Consider the following 18014-nt stretch of genomic DNA (forward strand, 5'->3'; position numbering starts at 1 on the left):
TAATTAAAGAGAAGAATGCGCTAACGCACTTTTCCTTTGCAAATATTTTTTACACCACACTGAGCACTAAAGGAGTACAATCATCAAATAAATGGAATGAACTTATTTTTTGTCGCTGCTGTGTTAGTAATCGTGGAACTCCTAGTATTATTCGCCAGTACAAATTGGACAATTTAATAACAGGTAACTTCGTCTTGCATTATTAATTTAGATTTCTGCGAATCAGGGTCTTAATTGTAGCACGTCGCACCTAAACATAAACGCGCAGGCAATAAAGAAAAAAACTAAATATAAACGCAAAAGTGACGACTTTCCACTGCACGTGCTGCATCACGATATCGGCAGCGGAATCTGATCTCTATCATGCAGATAATACAGGAGAGGCACTATCTGAAACAAAAGTTTACAGGATGAAGCAGATGAAGCATGAAGCGGATGAAGCATGTACATACAGTTGTGAGAAATATAAAAGGGAACGAAATTCGGCATTAATTTCATGATTCCTCCATATTGTATGTGTTACAAGCACATTCTTTTTTTTTGTTCTCTAACTAGTTATTCTCGCATAATGTACAAGAGTCAATTTCAAATTTAGTTGAGAAATAACACGAAAACTTACTATTCTGTATAGAAGGTTTCTTACGTCTCAAATTGCTCGTGACTGTACTTTATGTCGTATCTTCAGGCATCGCCTCCTCTAGGAAGATGCCTGCCGTGTGCGCCAAAAACCAGCTGCCCTTACCTTTCCCTTTTTTCTCCTTTCCACTTGAGGTAGTAGCTAGCGATCCTTGTGGCGGCCGCTTACAACATACGCGCGCATGCGCACATCACCCAACACCACGCATCACCGCGCGGTCATGACGCGCCCACGCCGTAGCAGACGACGTCTCTGCGCTAGACGGCGCCTTCCGCGCGTTTTCGACTGTTTAAGCAAACGAAAACAAAAGCGATACGTGCACAAAACTAAAATTTCATTGCAAGTGGCCAGAACACAACGAATTCGCTCAAAAACAATTGAATAGACGAGTCGCGCCGTGCTTGTCGAGCAGCTAGAGCAGCGCCGCCGATGCCCGCTACTGGCTGCTGCCGCCGCGGCACCTCAACACCCTGACCAGCCTCCTGCATTAGCGCAGATAGGGAAGTAGCTAGCGCCATCTCTTAGCAACCGTTCGCAACTTAGGGCACGGCGGCTACAATGGGAAAGTGAGCGACGCCGCAGGCATCTTTCTAGGGGAGGCAATGGTTCAGGCATTTCAGACGATTGGTTTTAGTGAGTTTTTCCCGCATACTCGCATGCCGTAAACTTCTGCTGCCGATCGATAGCACGCTACTGAACGCTACTACATAGGTCACGATGGTGCCACTCGCGAAAGCCTCTCGGTTATGCGTACTTTAAAATCGAAGTTGAAGACGTTTAACGCAATGCGTGCATATTATAGTCCCCTGTACGCCTCGCCGCACACACAGGAGGCTTCCGGTAAGCTTTTTGTACCCTTAAAACGAGGTTTCTCCACTCGTTTAAGGTCTGAGTCAGTTTATGATGTCATGTGCTCCTAAAAAAATGGCGATGGAAGCGAAGGTGACAGTCACGCATTCACCGGGTCCTTGAACACCGTTTGTCTTCTCAAAGGCATAACAACAACTTTCAGTTGCGCCTCGAAACTCGCCTCCACGCTTAATCAACAACTATTTGGCTGAGAAGCATGTCGATAGCTGACCGAAAACGTAGCACGCACCTGCGGTAGGTCGTATGTAAATTGAACGCGTTTAACATTGAGCGCAGAGAAATAAAAAAACGTATAAATGCCACGATGGCATCTGAACTGCAGTCCTAATTGCGCAACCGAAAACGTTCCATGTGCTCGCTCACTCCACCAAAGCACCGATGTGGAAGTGTTCCTCTCTTGGTGTTATCATCCGTTGTCACGAAATGTTATTGTTGTTTTTGTAACTTTTTTCACGCGTGTAGGGGTGCGTACCTCAATGAAGGATCGTCTGATCAGCCTTAAGAAGGCTGATCAGCAATACATATTTTGGAGATTGAAAAAGAATTAAAAAATGTGCACGATAACACTCGCCGTTATCCAGAAATATTTCTTTTTTCCACTGGGTGACCATAGGACCACCTTTTTGCCGCGATATCATCATCATCATCGTCATCCTCGTCACGGCTTAAGTCAGGTTATAAAATGGCAAGCAGGCTGACGACCACGCGGTAGGTGACTATGGGATAGGCTCTAGAAATAGCAGGGGAGAGTTATTAGTCGAATTCGCGGATAGAAACAATTTACGGATCATGAATACCTTCTTCCGCAAACGAGAAAACGGGAAGTGGACCTGGAAGAGCCCCAATGGTGAAACTAAAAATGAAATCGACTTCATACTATGCGCTAAACCTGGCATCATTCAGGATGTGGCCGTCCTCGGAAAGGTGCGTTGTAGCGACCACAGAATGGTAAGGTCTAGAATTAGCTTAGACTTGAGGAGGGAACGGAAGAAGCTAGTGAAGAAGAAGACCATTAACGAGTTAGCCGTAAGAGGGAAAGCACTGGAGTTTAGGATAGCGCTGCAAAACAGATATTCGGCTTTAATTGAGGAAGACGACCTTGATGTTCATTCAATGCACGATAATCTGACATCAATAATTACGGAATGCGCAGTAGAAGAAGGCGGTAGGACAGTTCGAAAGAATACCGAGAAGCTATCTCATGTAACGAAAGATCTGATTAAGAAGCGCCAAAGCATGAGAGCGTCTAACCCTACCGATACAATAGAACTAACGGAGCTATCAAAGTTAATAAATAAGCGCAAGGTAGCCGACATAAGGAAGTTTAACATGGAAAGAATCGAGCATGCTCTAAAGAACGGAGGTAGCCTAAAAGCAGTGAAGAGGAAACTAGGCATAGGTGAAAACCAGATGTATGCATTAAGAGACAAGCAGGGCAATGTCATTAGCAATATGGATAAGATAGTTAACGTAGCTGAAGAGTTCTACACAGACCTGTACAGTAGCCAATGTAATCAGAGCGCTAATGAGAAAGACAGCAGTGCACAGCAATGCGTCATCCCGCCAGTAACGAAAGATGTAGTAAAAAAAGCCTTAGAAGCAATGCAAAGGGGAAAAGCAGCTGGGGAGGATCAGGTAACAGCACATCTGTTGAAGGATGGAGGGGACATCGTGCTAGAAAAACTAGCCACCCTGTATACGCAATGCCTTATGACCTCGACTGTACCAGAAGCTTGGAAGAATGCAAACATTATCTTAATTCATAAGAAGGGAGACGCCAAGGACTTGAAAAATTACAGGCCGATCAGCTTACTATCCGTTGCCTACAAAGTATTTACTAAGGTAATCGCTAATAGAGTCAGGGCAACGTTAGACTTTAATCAACCAAATGATCAGGCAGGCTTTTGTAAAGGATATTCCACAATAGATCATATTCACACTATCAATCAGGTGATAGAGAAATGCGCAGAATATAACCAACCTCTATATATAGCTTTCATTGATTACGAGAAAGCATTCGACTCAGTGGAAACCTCAGCAGTCATACAGGCATTGCGTAATCAGGGGGTAGAAGAGCCTTATGTCAAAATACTGGAAGACATATATAGCAACTGCACAGCTACTATAGTCCTCCATAAAGTCAGCAATAAAATACCAATAAGGAAGGGCGTCAGGCAAGGAGGCACGATCTCGCCAATGCTGTTCACCGCATGTTTACAGGAGGTATTTTGAGGCCTGAATTGGGAACAGTTGGGAATAAGAATAAATAGAGAATACCTAAATAATCTGCGATTTGCTGATGACATTGCCTTGCAGAGTCACTCAGGAGGTGAACTGCAAATCATGATCAATGAGTTAGACAGGCAGAGCAAATCGATGGGTCTAAAAATTAACATGCAGAAAACCAAGGTAATGTCCAACAGCCTAGCAAGGGAACAACAGTTCACAATTGGCAGCGAGAGCCTAGAGGCTGTGCAGGAATACGTCTACTTAGGGCAGGTAGTGACAGCTGATCCGGATCATGAGAGGGAGATAACTAGAAGGATAAGAATGGGGTGGAGCGCATATGGCAAATTCTCGCAGATCATGAGTGGCAGTTTACCAATTTCCCTCAAAAGGAAAGTGTACAACAGCTTAATCTTACCGGTACTCACCTACGGGGCAGAAACGTGGAGGCTAACGAAAAGAGTTCAGCTTATGTTAAGGACAACGCAGCGAGCCATGGAAAGAAAAATGATAGGTGTAACGTTAAGAGAATGGAAGCGGGCAGAGTGGGTGAGGTAACAAACACGGGTTAATGACATCCTAGTCGAAATCAAGAGAAAGAAATGGGCAGGGCATGTAATGCGAAGGCAAGATAACCGCTGGTCCTTAAGGGTAACGGAGTGGATTCCAAGAGAAAGTAAGCGTAGCAGGGGGCGGCAGAAGGTTAGGTGGGCGGATGAGATTAAGAAGTTTGCAGGCAAAGGGTGGATGCAGCTGGCAAAAGATAGGGTTAATTGGAGAGACATGGGAGAGGCCTTTGCCCTGCAGTGGGTGTAGTAAGGCTGATGATGATGATGATGATGATGATGATGATGATGATGATGATGATGATAAAATGGCATAAAATTTATAGGCTGCCAGAAAAATAAAAGGCGCACTAATTACATATGTCTCACTTCTCAGTGGACACCATGGACACCTCAGCCGAACCCTGAGGGAAGGTAGGAAAGAAGTCGTTAAAGAAGAGAGAAAAAAAGGCGCCGTAGTGAGCAGCTCAGTTACGATGTTCGCCTGTTGCAGATGGAGGGGAGGATAGGATCCTCTGAATCGGAAGGCAACAGTGCGGGCGGCAGTTGTCCACGACCGCAGCGCCCTCCCTCGCCTCCATTCCGCTAAGATAGAGAGTCGGAATCCTGGGCGAACTAACACAACTCACCCGAGCACGAGCTACCTGGAGTGCAGCATGGCGTTTCCCTCACAGAGGCCCGAAATTACAAAGGGTGAGGCTACACAAGCCAATCCAATCCGATACGGTGCTGTCCTTCTGTAGAAACGGAACCAGGCGCATGAGGTCCCTGCCCGGTCTAAGCAGTACCTTTGTGTAAATAAGCACAAATGGATGGTTTACACCACACCCATCCTGCTGTCACACGCACTTTCTGCTCAAGTGCCCTTCAATTGCAGAGGAAGAAGAAGCGGACAAGTGGTGCCATATACCTGGGGTGAAGAAGAAGAAGAAGAGCCTAGAGACAAGGACGGCACCCATTATGTTATGTCGACGGGCTTTCCGTACAAAGGCTGGATTTGTGGGCGTCGTCCTGTACGCCGTGATCATGTTCGTGTACTTTTGCCACGACAGCGCAACGTTTCTCGGGCAGAAGTCGCCTGTCACGAACAGCAGCTCCTCAGCGGGCGCCAACTTATGGCTGCAGCGCCACACGACAGACGTCAAGCCCATCGAACGGTTTTACTACGGCTCGACCACCGGTAAGGTCACGCATCTCTGTACCTCACTGCATTCTAAGGGGTCAAGACCACGTATTGGCCCCAGAGAACCACTGGTATGTCAATCCTCAAATGAGGTGCTTCGTTCAAGGCAAATTTCGCAGCTACCAAAAAAGCAGCAGTCTGTAAGCGTTTTATGCTGGACGGCAGTTAGCGACATGCTAAAATGGCAGTTCGTCGCGCGTTGTTTACCGAGGGACTCACTACAGCCGCTTTGCTTCCGCTTCTCTTGTGAACGATCTGTACTATCTTGTCCTTATTGTTCCTGGAGATGGTGTGTAATACTGTTAGTCAAGCCTTACAGCCGATGTTGTCTTGAATGAAACGTCACTGTCCAGGAAGCTTTTCGCAATTGCAAATTAGGCTTACGACTATGCATGACCTTGCACGCTTCCCTCGTCGCTTTCGGGCTTCTGGCTCGAGCCAAGTTGGAAGCAACATGTCGCACCTGTGGCTGGCCGCGTAGGCTGGCAGTAAGGACTCGGCCATCCGTGGATAGCTGTACGATTAAAATGTTTCTGGTGACCCTACGATCGCAATAAACGGTGGGAAGTGGGATGAGTGAATCCCGTATTTCTGGTTCGACATATTTCTGCGCACGCAAGGATAGCGCCCGAGGGTCTGGGATGCGTCAGATATTACGAGGAACGCTTATTATCGTAAGCCCTGGAAGACAGAAGTGCTCTTTGTCCGAGGCTTTCTAGGAAGCATCGACTTTCTGTGAACTGTTCTACGCATCCATAAGACCCCGAAATAAGGAGATCCGGTCGTCACGTACCTTAGCTAAGGTTCTGTCTTGCGGCATGACAGTTGTCAGCGTACTTCGGTAACCATACGGCGGACTCCTGACTTTGGAGGGCAGGGATGTCTCTTGTTATAATCGTATACAAGTAAAAAAATAAAGCGGCTTTTTCCCGTCAAAGCCGCCGCGGTGGCTGTGTGGTTATGGCGCTCGGCTCCTGGCCCGAAAGACGCGGGTTCGATCCCGGCCGCGGCGGTCGAATTTCGATGGAGGCGAAATTCTAGAGACCCATGTGCTGTGCGATGTCAGTGCACCTTAAAGAACCCCAGGTGGTCGAAATTTCCGGAGCCCTTCACTACGGCGGTCCCTCATAGCCTGAGTCGCTTTGGGACGTTAAACCCCCATAAACCAAACCATAAACCAAACTTTTTCCCGTCAAAGGACCCCCTTCCAGCCAATGGCGGCGGCCGATTCTCATGAACCTGCTAGTGCGACAAAGCAAGGAGTGGAAGAAGAAAGGGGATAGTCCCCTTCCTGCATTGTCGGGGATGGTCGCCCCCACATTGTCACGCCCAGGTTCATGGGAACCTGCCGACGCTGTTGGCTGGAAGGGTGTCTTTTGAAGAAGAAAAGCCGCTTTTTTCTAGACTTGTATACGACTATAGAGCTGCCGTATAGTTGAGGGCAGTGGATGCTGTACAGGAGGCCTGGGAGGAAAAGTGCTCCTGTAATTCAACACAGTTGCTTGCTACTCAGCTCTGCAGCAGCGGTGTAGGAGGATGGTTCTCTTTGTCTCCCCTGTTCTGTTTAGAATTCCGCTAGTTGCGTGCAGATGCCTGTTGACCTCGCAATTTTACATGGAGTCGCGGAGCAGCTGTACGCAGTAAGTGACGTACTACAGATTCTTGTATCTTCAGCTGGAGTCGCCATTGCGTTGGGCGTGATGGTGGCGCTACTGTCGTACGTCCAAAACACAGGACTCACTTTATTTCACTCATATAATGTGAATACTTTGGAATATGTGCGTTTGTATAATTTGGGAGCTAACTGCACTTTTTTTCGTCATAGAAAATAGCAACCAAGCATGGTGTCCCACTCGTTTTCTCGGCTCCCTGCAAGCTGAGTCGGCTTTGCGCCCGCATTGGGAGACTTCACGCCAGAACGAAGCAAGGTGGCTGCGGCGTGAAACACAAGAACCGCTATTTAGATTGCCAAGTTGGCGTTGTTTATCAGATTCCCCTGACATGCGGCAAAACCTACATAGGCCAGACGGGCCATGTTTGAACGTTCGAATCCGAGAGCACGAAAGATAAATTAAAAACCAGGAGCAACGTCATTTACCCATGCAATGCTTAGAACATAAATGCAGGCCCCTGCTCCACCAAGTTAAGATCCTGCGCAAGTGCAGTAATGAAAAAGCACGTGAACTTCTTGAGTCATATTATATAAAAAAGAAGGGACAAGCATGCATCAGTGACACATCAGTCATACTTTACAATAGGGAGGCACGTTTTCTTGATAGTATGTTTAGGTGAGCCACGCCCTTGGGTTTTTTCTGATTATGGGTTGTTCTTTTGTTACGCTGCTGATACCCTGATGCGCCTGCGCTGGTATGGTATGATATATAAGTGTTTTTTTCTGGAATAAACCTCAGTTGTTAGTTTGCGCCTGTCCTGTCTTCTTACATGTGATTGCCTAGAAAGCGCAACCAATGTTTCCTATTACTATTATCAGGAGTATCTTCCTAGGAAAGTATGCAGACAAATCTTTCAGCCACCGGCAGTGTGTTTCTCTCTCGCTGACTTCGCTGGCTACATCTGAGACACACGTCGGATAGTCGGATACAACTCAACAAAGCGGCAAATGCCCCTCAAAAGAGGCCCTCTAGCCACTTGTGCCGACCAATTTTCATGACGCCGTGGTTAATACAATTAAGCCTTGGTTGATCCCCTTTCATAAGTCACCGTTTGAGATCTCACGCTAGCAGGTCAAAGAGGATTAACCATGACATCGTGAGGATCGGTCGACGCCATTGGCTGGAGTCTCCTCTGAAGCGCATTTGTCACCTCCCTCTTGATTTGTATGCGACTCTAGCAGTATTCTTGTAGCTAGTTACAATAACGTCCCGGCATTGGTATTCTCTTTATCATCATTATCAGCTTGACCACGCCCACTGCAGGGCACTGACCTCTCCCATGTCTCTCCAAATAACCCTGTCCTTTGCCAGCTGCGCCCACTGTATACCCACAAAACAGTTCTTAATCTCATCCACCCAACTAACTTTCTGCTGCCCGCTGTTACGTTTGCCTTCTCTTGGAATCCATTACGTTACACTTAATGACTAGCGGTGACATTTTCTTCGCATTACATGCCCTCCCCAAGCCCTTTATAGAGAGTAGCATATGGTTGCGGTCCTACGCAGCTTTCTACCCGTTGCGTCCGGATTCTAGGACGAGGCGTTTTGCCTTAGCGACTTCTAGGAAGACATACCTCCCCTGTACTACCTATAGTCGGATACAACCCAAGAACGAAGCGTCTTTCTGCCGCCACAGGACCCCCTTTCAGCCAATGGCGTCGAATGATTTGCATGACCCTGCTAGGCAGACAATGCAAGAAGGGGCTATCCCATACTGACTTTGGAAGGAGGGGACAATCCTCTATCATCTGCCACTCCCGGCTTTATCACCCTAGCAGGGTTGTGGGAACCGGCCGGCGCTATTGGCTGGTAGGGGAACCCTTTGACGGGGAAAAACCGCTTCGTTGTTTAGTTGTATCCGCTGTCCCAACTTGCCAGAGATCAGGGCAGCAAGAGGGCACAATCTACACTGATGTAACTCCGCCGTTACCTCCTCTTATTGCCCTTAACGTCCCCGTTACTCCTGCAGTGCTTGGCCTCACTCCGAGACGGTGAATGGCCAACGGGCCACAGCCTCAAGTAGCTTTCCTCCTCCCTCTCTGTGTGCAGGGGTCCCCGAATTGCCGGCCATCTACGTGGCCTTCGTGGTGCCGGGCTGCCGTTCTCGTTCTGCCGCCGTCGTCTACTTCCACGGCTTCGGCGGCACGCTGACTCAGCTGGGCGACGCCCTGGACAGCCTGCTTAAGCACGCCAGCCGGCCGCTGCACGTGGACGTGCTAGTGGCGAGGCGCTCGAAGCGCGAGGCCCTCGCCATGCTGCTGGATAACCTCACTCCACGCATGCGCGCCGGCGCTGGCGCAGTGGTGAGCACGGCGTCCATGACTGCACGCGCGGGTGGATCGGCTTTTTCGCGACGATCAATACGAGGTTCGAGTACTTTCTGATGGATGCAGGAGCTCAAAAATAAAATAAAATAGCAGATACGCAGACGTAATGCTATGCGCTGCTGCTGCAGATGTTGCACGAGGTCTAGCCCGCCGTTCTAAACCAGTCGAATTACCACCTAAGAAGACAGTGTCGGCTGGTCGCTGTGACCTTGTTCCGTTTCTTCAGGGGAGTTTGATGTTTCGGCCCTATCGTAAAAAGCGGGGTCCTACTCTTCCGTTGCAAGATAACGAGAGTAGAACCCGAGAAGGCGGCAGTGGGGGCTTGCCGGCAGAGTTATCTGCCTGAGAACGAAATGCGACCCTATTTGTGCTATCTGGAATGAACTGGTCGTTTGTCTTGTTGGGGAAAGAACGAGTGTTAACCGAAAGACGTTTACAGCAGCAAAAAATACATTCCCACCGATTGCCCTTGTTAGCCCCCGTATCTTGTTTTTCTTCGTCTTCTCTTCCTGCATTTTCAAGTTCACCTGGATAACATGGATGTCCTATTCTGCCTGCAGCTAGAAGTATTGCAGCTCAGGCTTCTTTGGTCGCTGTTGTTTATCCAAGTGAACTTGGACCTAGAATACCATCCAATTGAGTTGTGCCAACGCGAATGGAAAAGTGAGTGGAAAAGCTAGTGTGAAGGCCTAACAGTTCAGTTCTGCACTGAGACAGATTTCCAAACAGTTGGCGTGAGCGACTGAACACTTAACGGACGGGACCGAAAAGAAAAGCACAGACACATGCGTTTTTTTTTGTCCTTCCGAAGGCATAAGCCCTCCGAACAAACGGGAACGTCTGGAGGCAGATAGGAGTTCTTGATAGAGAAAATGAGAAGACGTGCCCAATACATGGATGTAGCCAGAAGATTGACACAAATCACTGCAGATCGAAGGCAATACGCGGAAAGTGGCCGATGTAGAAGAAATTAACTCAAGAAGACAGCTTAGTCGGCCTTGTTGGTGCATGTTGATGGAAACGATAGAGCAGCGCTAACGGGCGGGACAGAAGAGAACACAGCGCATCTATCTGCGTTATTCTCTTCCTTTCAGTCCGTTAGCGCTGTACAGTCGTTTCCACCAACATGCACCAACAAGCCCGACTAAGCTGTCTTCTTGAATTCCAAAGAGACTTAGTCCGAAAACGCTGCGGGTCAGCGTGCCAGTGTCTTAAAATAAAAAAGTTAAAATAAAATTGTCTCCCAAATAGCAGCCTGCTGGCACGCTGTTGGAAGCAGGCGTACGGCACGCGCGTTGTGCAGTTCTGCTCTGGGTAGTGCTTGAAGTGAACGCACGGTGTGGTACTACAGCTAGTCCATGCGCATTCCTGGGCGAGCCTTATGGGTATCACGAAAGTCGGAAAACGCGTACGGCTTCAACTGCTAGGAACCACGGCTAGGCTTAAAACGCCGTCGTCTTAAAACCTTTTGTCTCCCGACCGGCCACAGGTGGACCTGCTTCGGCTGGAACCCCTGATCCGTCGCCTCGCTGCCTCCAATGCCAGCAGCAGCATCAAAAGCAGCACCGGTGCCAGGGAAAACAGCGCGTGGCCCAAGCGTCGCTGGTTGTTTTGTGTGTGCACTGAGCTGCACCGGCTGTTCCGGGTGGACCGCCTGCTGCTGTTGGCGCCCGAGGTGCAGTTCCACGCCGACGTGGCGCTCCTGTGGGAGCAGTTCCAGCAGTTCCCCACCGGTGCCGTGTTCGGGCTCGCGAGGGAGCAGAGCGCCAAGTGAGCACCCCTCTTCCTCCTGTGTTCGTCTCCCATTGAAGTAGAGAGTTAGGCGGCGACCCGTCTGGTTGGGGATAGACATGAAGACAGGGGGACAGAAACGCCGATCACAAAAGGAGTAAGTTCAAGCTCTTTTTGACATTTTAGGTCCCCACGAAAGTCTTCACAATGGCTCAAGAAACGGCAGCGGTGGCCTTGTAGTTTGAGCATCCCTCGCATGCAAAAGGTGTGGGGCTCGATCCCCAGTACCGCCATGCACCGACCGGTGATGCAAGAGGTACAAGTTTTCCCCTAGCTTGATGTTCGGCTTTTCTGGGCTGAAATGCTTGAAAAACGGGTATCACGTCCCACCTTGTAGGCATAAAATATACCCTTTGACGAGGCGTTCTTTGACAAGAGGTGCCCTTGTGGGGTGGGGGTGGTGTTTAAGTATACAGCCTTGAAGTGGCCTGTCGTTAGCTGCTCCGCCTGGGTCACTTATTTGTGCGAAAATGTGTCTACCACTGTCCCATAACACTGCAGTGTCTTCTAAAAACTTACAAGAGCGTTTTTGTTACTGTCCACTGCTCAGTTAGTGAGCTCTCAGGTACGCGATGCGAGAGACGTCGTCCAATGGAACGTTCGTGCTCCTCAGGTTGCACAGGAGTGCAACGTTTTCCTATTTTTGTGCCGAGCCTGAGACACTCTTGTGCCATTAAAACGTATCATCACAATGGTTTAAAATTGATTTTGAACATGTGAGGTATTGGGAACAGATTCTCCGTGTGTGTTCCGAAACGCAGTTAAACTTTTATTACTTAATTCATGTTCCGCATGTCTGCATTTTTTTACATATCCACGCAGGTATCGCGACCTCACGGTGATATTAGTTTTGGAAAACTAAGCGCGACAGCAGAACAGACTAAGCCCATGAGGAACGGTACTCAGACAAGCGCTATAGATATAAAATAACTCCCCGAAAGAGAAGTTTTACTGAAGTTAGTGGTTTTGGCTTTCCGAGCACCTCTCACCTGTTTTGTATATCGCCGTCGTGCAGAGCCGTAACCGATACACGGCGACAGTGGTAAAGTAGCAGTTCATGAACCTCAACGCAGCCTATTGTGGGATGTGCAAGGGAACGGGAGATAGAAAGCATACAAAAGCCAGCAGCAGAACCTTCCCGCCAGGTATATAGCAAATCACGCCCTGACATTTCGCAACAGCAGTTCCGCAGCTCCGTGTAACAAACTGTACACCGTACGCCTTTCTCCACTCAAACATATGTCAAAACACTTGCTCTTTGGGCAGTCACTAACAGGTTCAGAAAGTGTGCGCTGCGCTTCCTCCATCCTTGCGCCAGGGACACACAACATTCCAGCGAGCTAGATGGCGGCGCCCATGGAGAGATTATTGCAAAGGTCTACACACGCGCTTCATGTCGCCTCAATCGCCAGGTACGCGTGGGCCCTTTCACACCGCGGCGTCTCCTCGAAAGGGACAGGCGGCCGCGACAGCTGCGGCAAGCCCCCGACTTCTGGCGGCACCCCGGGCCTCAACGGAGCCGTGGCCCTGCTCGACCTGGACGCCATGCGACGGTCGGCTGCCTACCAGCGCCTCTCCTCCGCAAAGGGCGTCGATCGACTGGCTCGCGAGTATGGCTGGCGGGGCGGGTCCCTGGCCGACGGGGACTTCTACACCATGGCCGTCTGCCAGGAACCGGACCTGCTCCACATGCTGCCCTGTTCGTGGAACCGGCAGGCAAGGAGCGCATCGATTAGTCGAGCACTATAAAAACGAATATGGACAGCAAGACGTTAGGGCTATCTTTCAAGGACAAAGGAACACGGATGCGAGAGCGGCTGCGATTTTTCACCATACCGGTGCTGCACATAATAGCACATGCACCCAGCACGTGACTAACTGGTGGTTCATGATGGCGGTAGAGGGGTGGTGCTATATGACACCGCTAAGTCCAAACGTACCGTGCGCATGCGCACATGGTAGAACGCTATCGCCTAAGGGTACCAGACTACCGGCGACGTTGTCAAGCCTGTAGAGAACTGCGCATGAGCAGCTATCGAAGGGCGCTCGAGTGTAGTATATAACGTGGCGGTTTCAATTTTTGTGGGGTTTATCACAACCCCCTCCCCTACTAAAAAGTGGTTTTGGGGGAAACGAAATGGCGCATTATCTCTATCACATATCGGCGGACACCTGAAGCGCATCGTAAGGGACGGGATTAAGGAGGGAGTGATAGAAGAAAGGAAGAAAGAGGTGCCGTAGTGGAGGGCTCCGGAATAATTTCGCCCACCTGGGAATCTTTGACGAGCACTGACCTCGCACAGCAAAAAATGCAAAGCTGATTTCCCAAAGCCATTTCAGTAATACGCTACTAAATACCTTTCACAGGCTTCTACTTTGATGCCTCAATCGTAGTTAGAGTTAATACTTTGACACGGGAGACATGGGAGAGGCGTTTGCCCTTCAGTGGGCGTAGTCAACCTGATGATGATGATGACCGCAATTCTGCCACGAGCAGCTAATGATCTGCTGCGTAAAAGCCACTTGAGATAAGCTTCTGCGGACGATTACGATACTCCCTAGTGCGAATCTTCAGCACAGCTGTCTTCCTTAAACGGCGCTAACGGCAGGGTCCTCTCGGCGGCGGCGCTGAGCATCTGCTCGGGCGGCTCGTTTAGCAGCAGTGCAACACTGACATTTGACTCAGCAAGCATTTGACTGAGAGGAAACCTCAGCAGTCATGCATGTATTGCGGAATCAGGGTGCAGAAAAGTGTTATTTGAAAATACTGGAAGATATTTATAACGACTGCATAACTACCATATAGTCCTCCATAAAGACCGCAATAAAATTTCAGTAAAGAAGTGTCAGGCAGGGAGACACGATCTCGCCAATGCTATTCACCACCAGTTTATAGGAGGTAATCCGAGGTCTGACCTTGAAGGATAACCTGTAATGAAGAATACCTAAATAATCTGCGATTCGTTGATGACATTGCATTGCTGAGTCACTCAATAGGTTAACTGCAAAGCACAATCAATGAGTTAGACAGGCACAACAGAACGGTGGGTCTAAAAATTAACATGCAGAAAACAAAAGCAATGTTCAACAGTCTAGCCAGAGAAGAGCAGTTCGCTATTGGAAGCGAGGTGCTGGAAGTGGTAGAGGAATACGCCTACCAAGCCAGGTAGTGACAGCTGATCCGGATCATGAGGGAAATAACTAGAAGGATAAGAATGGGGTGAAGCGCATGTGGCAGGCTCTCTCAGATCATGGAATAGCAGGTTACGAATATCCCTCAAGAGAACAGTGTACAAGAGCTGTATCTTACCGGTACTCACCTACGGGGCAGAAACGCGAAGGCTAACTAAAAAGTTTCAGCTTAAGGACAACACAGCGAGCCATGGAAAAGGAAATGATAGGTGTAACGTTAAGAGACCGGAAGCGGGCAGAGTGGGTGAGGGAACAAACGCGTGTTAATGACACCCTAGTCGGAATCAAGAGGAAGAAATGGACTTGGGCAGGGCATGTATTGCGAAGGCAAGATAACCGCTGTCCTTAAGGGTAACAGAGTGGATTCCAAGAGAAGACAAGCGTAGTCTGGGGCGGCAGAAGGTTAGGTGGGAGGATGCGATTAGGCACGCATAGGGTGGATGCAGCTGGCAAAGAACAGGGTTAATTGGAGAGACCTGTGAGAGGCGTCTGCCCTGCAAGCGGGCGTATTCAAACTCATGATGATGACCTCTGGCGCCGTATATGATCGAGCGGCGGTACTTTCGTGAGCTTGGCACGGCCGGTATCGAGGGTAGTGCGCTCGCGCTCCTCTCGCTCGGTTACACTGACGGCGACGCGGCTCAACCTACGAGCGGACGCTAAACGCTCTAAAAAAAATTAGAGGCGTTCGCGTAACACGACACGAGTTTCAGTGTCAGCATTTCATGCAGTCCATTTTGGTGCTCACATAAACCATTATTCAACAGGTGAAACGACCACCCGACAGGCCCGACGCAAATGCGCCGTGGTCACGTTATGATGTCACCATATTGTGCGAACGACGCGGCCTCTAACAGCTAACGCTCTCATGAGGAAATAATTTGTGCCACACTCGGCCAGTGCAGCCACTGAAGCTCGACATACATATGGATTTCGAATGGCGCAGGTGCCAGCGCGCAATAGGGCGCCCTTCCCGCTGGCCAGAGCCGCTGTGTCGTCGCGGGCGGATCACCTCGGTGAAGGCCTCTACACCTGGTGCGAGGGGGGCACGTACGCGTGCTCTGCTCACTGCCCGGAGGACTAGGCTTCGTCGATCGACGCTCCAGCTTCAGTGCGATCGGACCACTGCTCCTTCACGCTTCCCTGGTTTTCTTCGCGTTCCCAGTGAACTTCGCCTGTTTTCAGCGACGACGCCGCTGTCATGGCTTTTTTTCTCTTATAATAAACCGTACCGATTCTGAACTTTATTTGCGATTCAAAGCGCGAACCAAGCAACTGTACGCACTGGACACGAAAAAGGTTGAATGCTCTAGAACCTGAAGTTGGGCCAGTTCTTTCACATTTGTGATTGAGGTAGGAAAAGTGCCGAAAATCACTACGGACAAGTAAAAGAACGGCACAGCACAAATAATCAGGGCGCTTGAATGAAACTTCGTATGTCTACAATTGGAAAAGTTAAGGTGGGCACTTAGTCCTTACGTGCTGTGAATGCAAAAGCATATCCTTTGACCTAAATGCCTTTAGGGAAATGGCCTTTTACCTAAAGGCGTTCATCCCAAGGGCCTTGAACCTTAAGTCCTTTATCTGCAAGGCCTTTACCATAAAGTCCTTTGACCTAATGGTCTTTACCACATATCTATGGCGTCTCTATCACAACTATACATGACTGAATCCAACATTCATAACGAGCCCCCTCTTTTCCCTCCCCCTTCCCCATCACTTGGGATCACGTGGCTAGCATAATGACGTCACACAGTTTTCGTGACCACTTTCGTCGTTGATATGCCACATAATGCGTTCGCATTAAAGGTTACAGTGCCAGACGACCACCAAAGATGCTGCCAGTTCTCTCGCCGCACTATACCATGTCGCTGACAAACAAGGCGGTCAAGTGCACAGCTCTGACACTGAAATCAGGGTCATCTTGGTAGCTTTATCGCACACCGAACGTGCAAAGCCGAAACGGTTGGCGTTGTATCAATGCCACTATCGATTATCAAACGTCTCAGTGCACCGTAGTGGCTTGCCTGTCTCTTGCGCCTGGCGCCTTCCACAGGACGGGCGCGCACTTCCTATCCTGGCGCCGTTGTATCACCCCCTCGTCGTGAGCTCGCACCATCAGGGTCCTCTAGCTGCTATAAAACTTGCACTTTGCCTCACGGACGATACTTCAGGTAGACGTCGCTTGGGCTTGAGTTCATCGAGTTCTTCCCAGTATACTTTTTCCGACATCCAATAAAAGACAACTCTCTTTGGCACTTTAGTGAGTAACTGCGTGGCGGCATGCTCGCGAGCCATGCGTCACAAGGTGGCGCCTTCTCGTCACTGCTTACAATACATGAAACATATATGGTATTGTGGGGGTGCAACAAATTTTATGTACTGAGAGGTATTTGGAAAAGAGTAGTGGTGCTGAGGCTTACTTTCAGGAATGCGGTCCTGTGTTTAAGGGCACAAGTTCAGTCGTGATTAGAAGTGAATCAAGTAAATCAGAAGATGGTTGGAAGGTTAGCATTAGGTGCCCACGCCAAAACCAGAAACGAGGCAGTACAGGGGAATATGGGCTACGCATAGTTCAAAGCGCGGGAAGCTCAGAGTAAAATACTATATGAAGAACGCCAGAGAAAATTGTACGATAACAGGTGTGTAGCTAAGGTATTAACGAGATAGCTTTAAATGCCCCATTACCCAGAAAATCCGGCATTGGCACTTTGCGAAAAATAGGGTGGCCACCCGCCGGATAAGTAACCAAGGTGGGCCATCTACGGCACGTGACATTCTGCCATCATCACAACCTGCTGACCGGATTGTCATCAAACTAGCCAACGTGGCAGGTGGCTGTTAAGTCAATGATTGATCGCCAGAGGTTGCTTGGGAAGAGCAATTTGGGTCGCACATGCCCCACCGGTGCACCACCTGCCATCGCAGGGCAGTGGTGTATCTTTTAATCGCTGCACCATTGCGGAAGGAGTGGCGTGTGGACTCCGAGGGACTATGAATGTAAAGCTGAGAATCACCAATTCCACATACATGGACATTATTGGCTCATTAACGCTATCACGCCATAGCCTTCAGGTGGAGCTTGTGTGTCCCCTCCAATTTTTAAATCCACAGGAATAGCGTTGACTCAATATGGCGAAACAGGACTAGGAAACTAACCAGTAAGTATGCAGGACACAAGGACGAAGAAGTAAGCTTTAAACAATTGAGCATCTTATAGTTGAATGGGAGGTTTCCATCTGGATGTCTCTGCAGGCACTCTCTCCCCAAGGTCCTAGGATTTAAAGATAACAATGTTCATGAGAATGAATATTCGCTTGGAAATTAGCAAAACGAGATTGGAAGAATGGTGGCTCAGAAGCAGAGAGGTGACATGAGATTAGGAGTGTAGGGTTAAAAATGTAAAGAAAATGGCGAATGGATAGGCAGTTTACAGCACCATTAATCAAATATTAATAAGCCAAGCATGGCGGCAACTGCCACCACCCCGTTTCAAAGGGGACGCTCCTATCTCATTGAAGCCGTCTCCAGCTTGCAAAATAATTCTAG

The 18014-nt window shown here is 49.1% G+C and overlaps 1 protein-coding gene across 1 annotated transcript; it reads left to right on the forward strand.

Moving 5' to 3' along the window:
* Positions 1 to 5163: 5163 nt before the first annotated feature.
* Positions 5164 to 15549, forward strand: LOC144119880 (uncharacterized). Its single transcript, XM_077652398.1, has 5 exons — positions 5164 to 5479; positions 9205 to 9458; positions 10972 to 11252; positions 12686 to 12989; positions 15412 to 15549. Exons 1-5 carry the CDS (start codon positions 5260 to 5262, stop codon positions 15547 to 15549), a joined length of 1197 nt encoding a protein of 398 aa, XP_077508524.1. The 5' UTR covers positions 5164 to 5259.
* The last annotated feature ends 2465 nt before the right edge of the window (positions 15550 to 18014 follow it).

This window comes from Amblyomma americanum, chromosome 2, assembly GCF_052857255.1.
Source record: "Amblyomma americanum isolate KBUSLIRL-KWMA chromosome 2, ASM5285725v1, whole genome shotgun sequence".
Lineage (NCBI taxonomy): Eukaryota > Metazoa > Arthropoda > Arachnida > Ixodida > Ixodidae > Amblyomma > Amblyomma americanum.

Excerpts from the sequence above, each read along its gene's own strand:
- LOC144119880 (XM_077652398.1), top strand. The coding sequence starts at position 5,260 with ATGTTATGTCGACGGGCTTTCCGTACAAAGGCTGGATTTGTGGGCGTC. Across the intron at positions 9,459-10,971 it reads GCGCCGGCGCTGGCGCAGTG|GTGGACCTGCTTCGGCTGGA; the intron begins GTGAGCACGGCG and ends GACCGGCCACAG. Across the intron at positions 12,990-15,411 it reads CCTGTTCGTGGAACCGGCAG|GTGCCAGCGCGCAATAGGGC; the intron begins GCAAGGAGCGCA and ends CGAATGGCGCAG.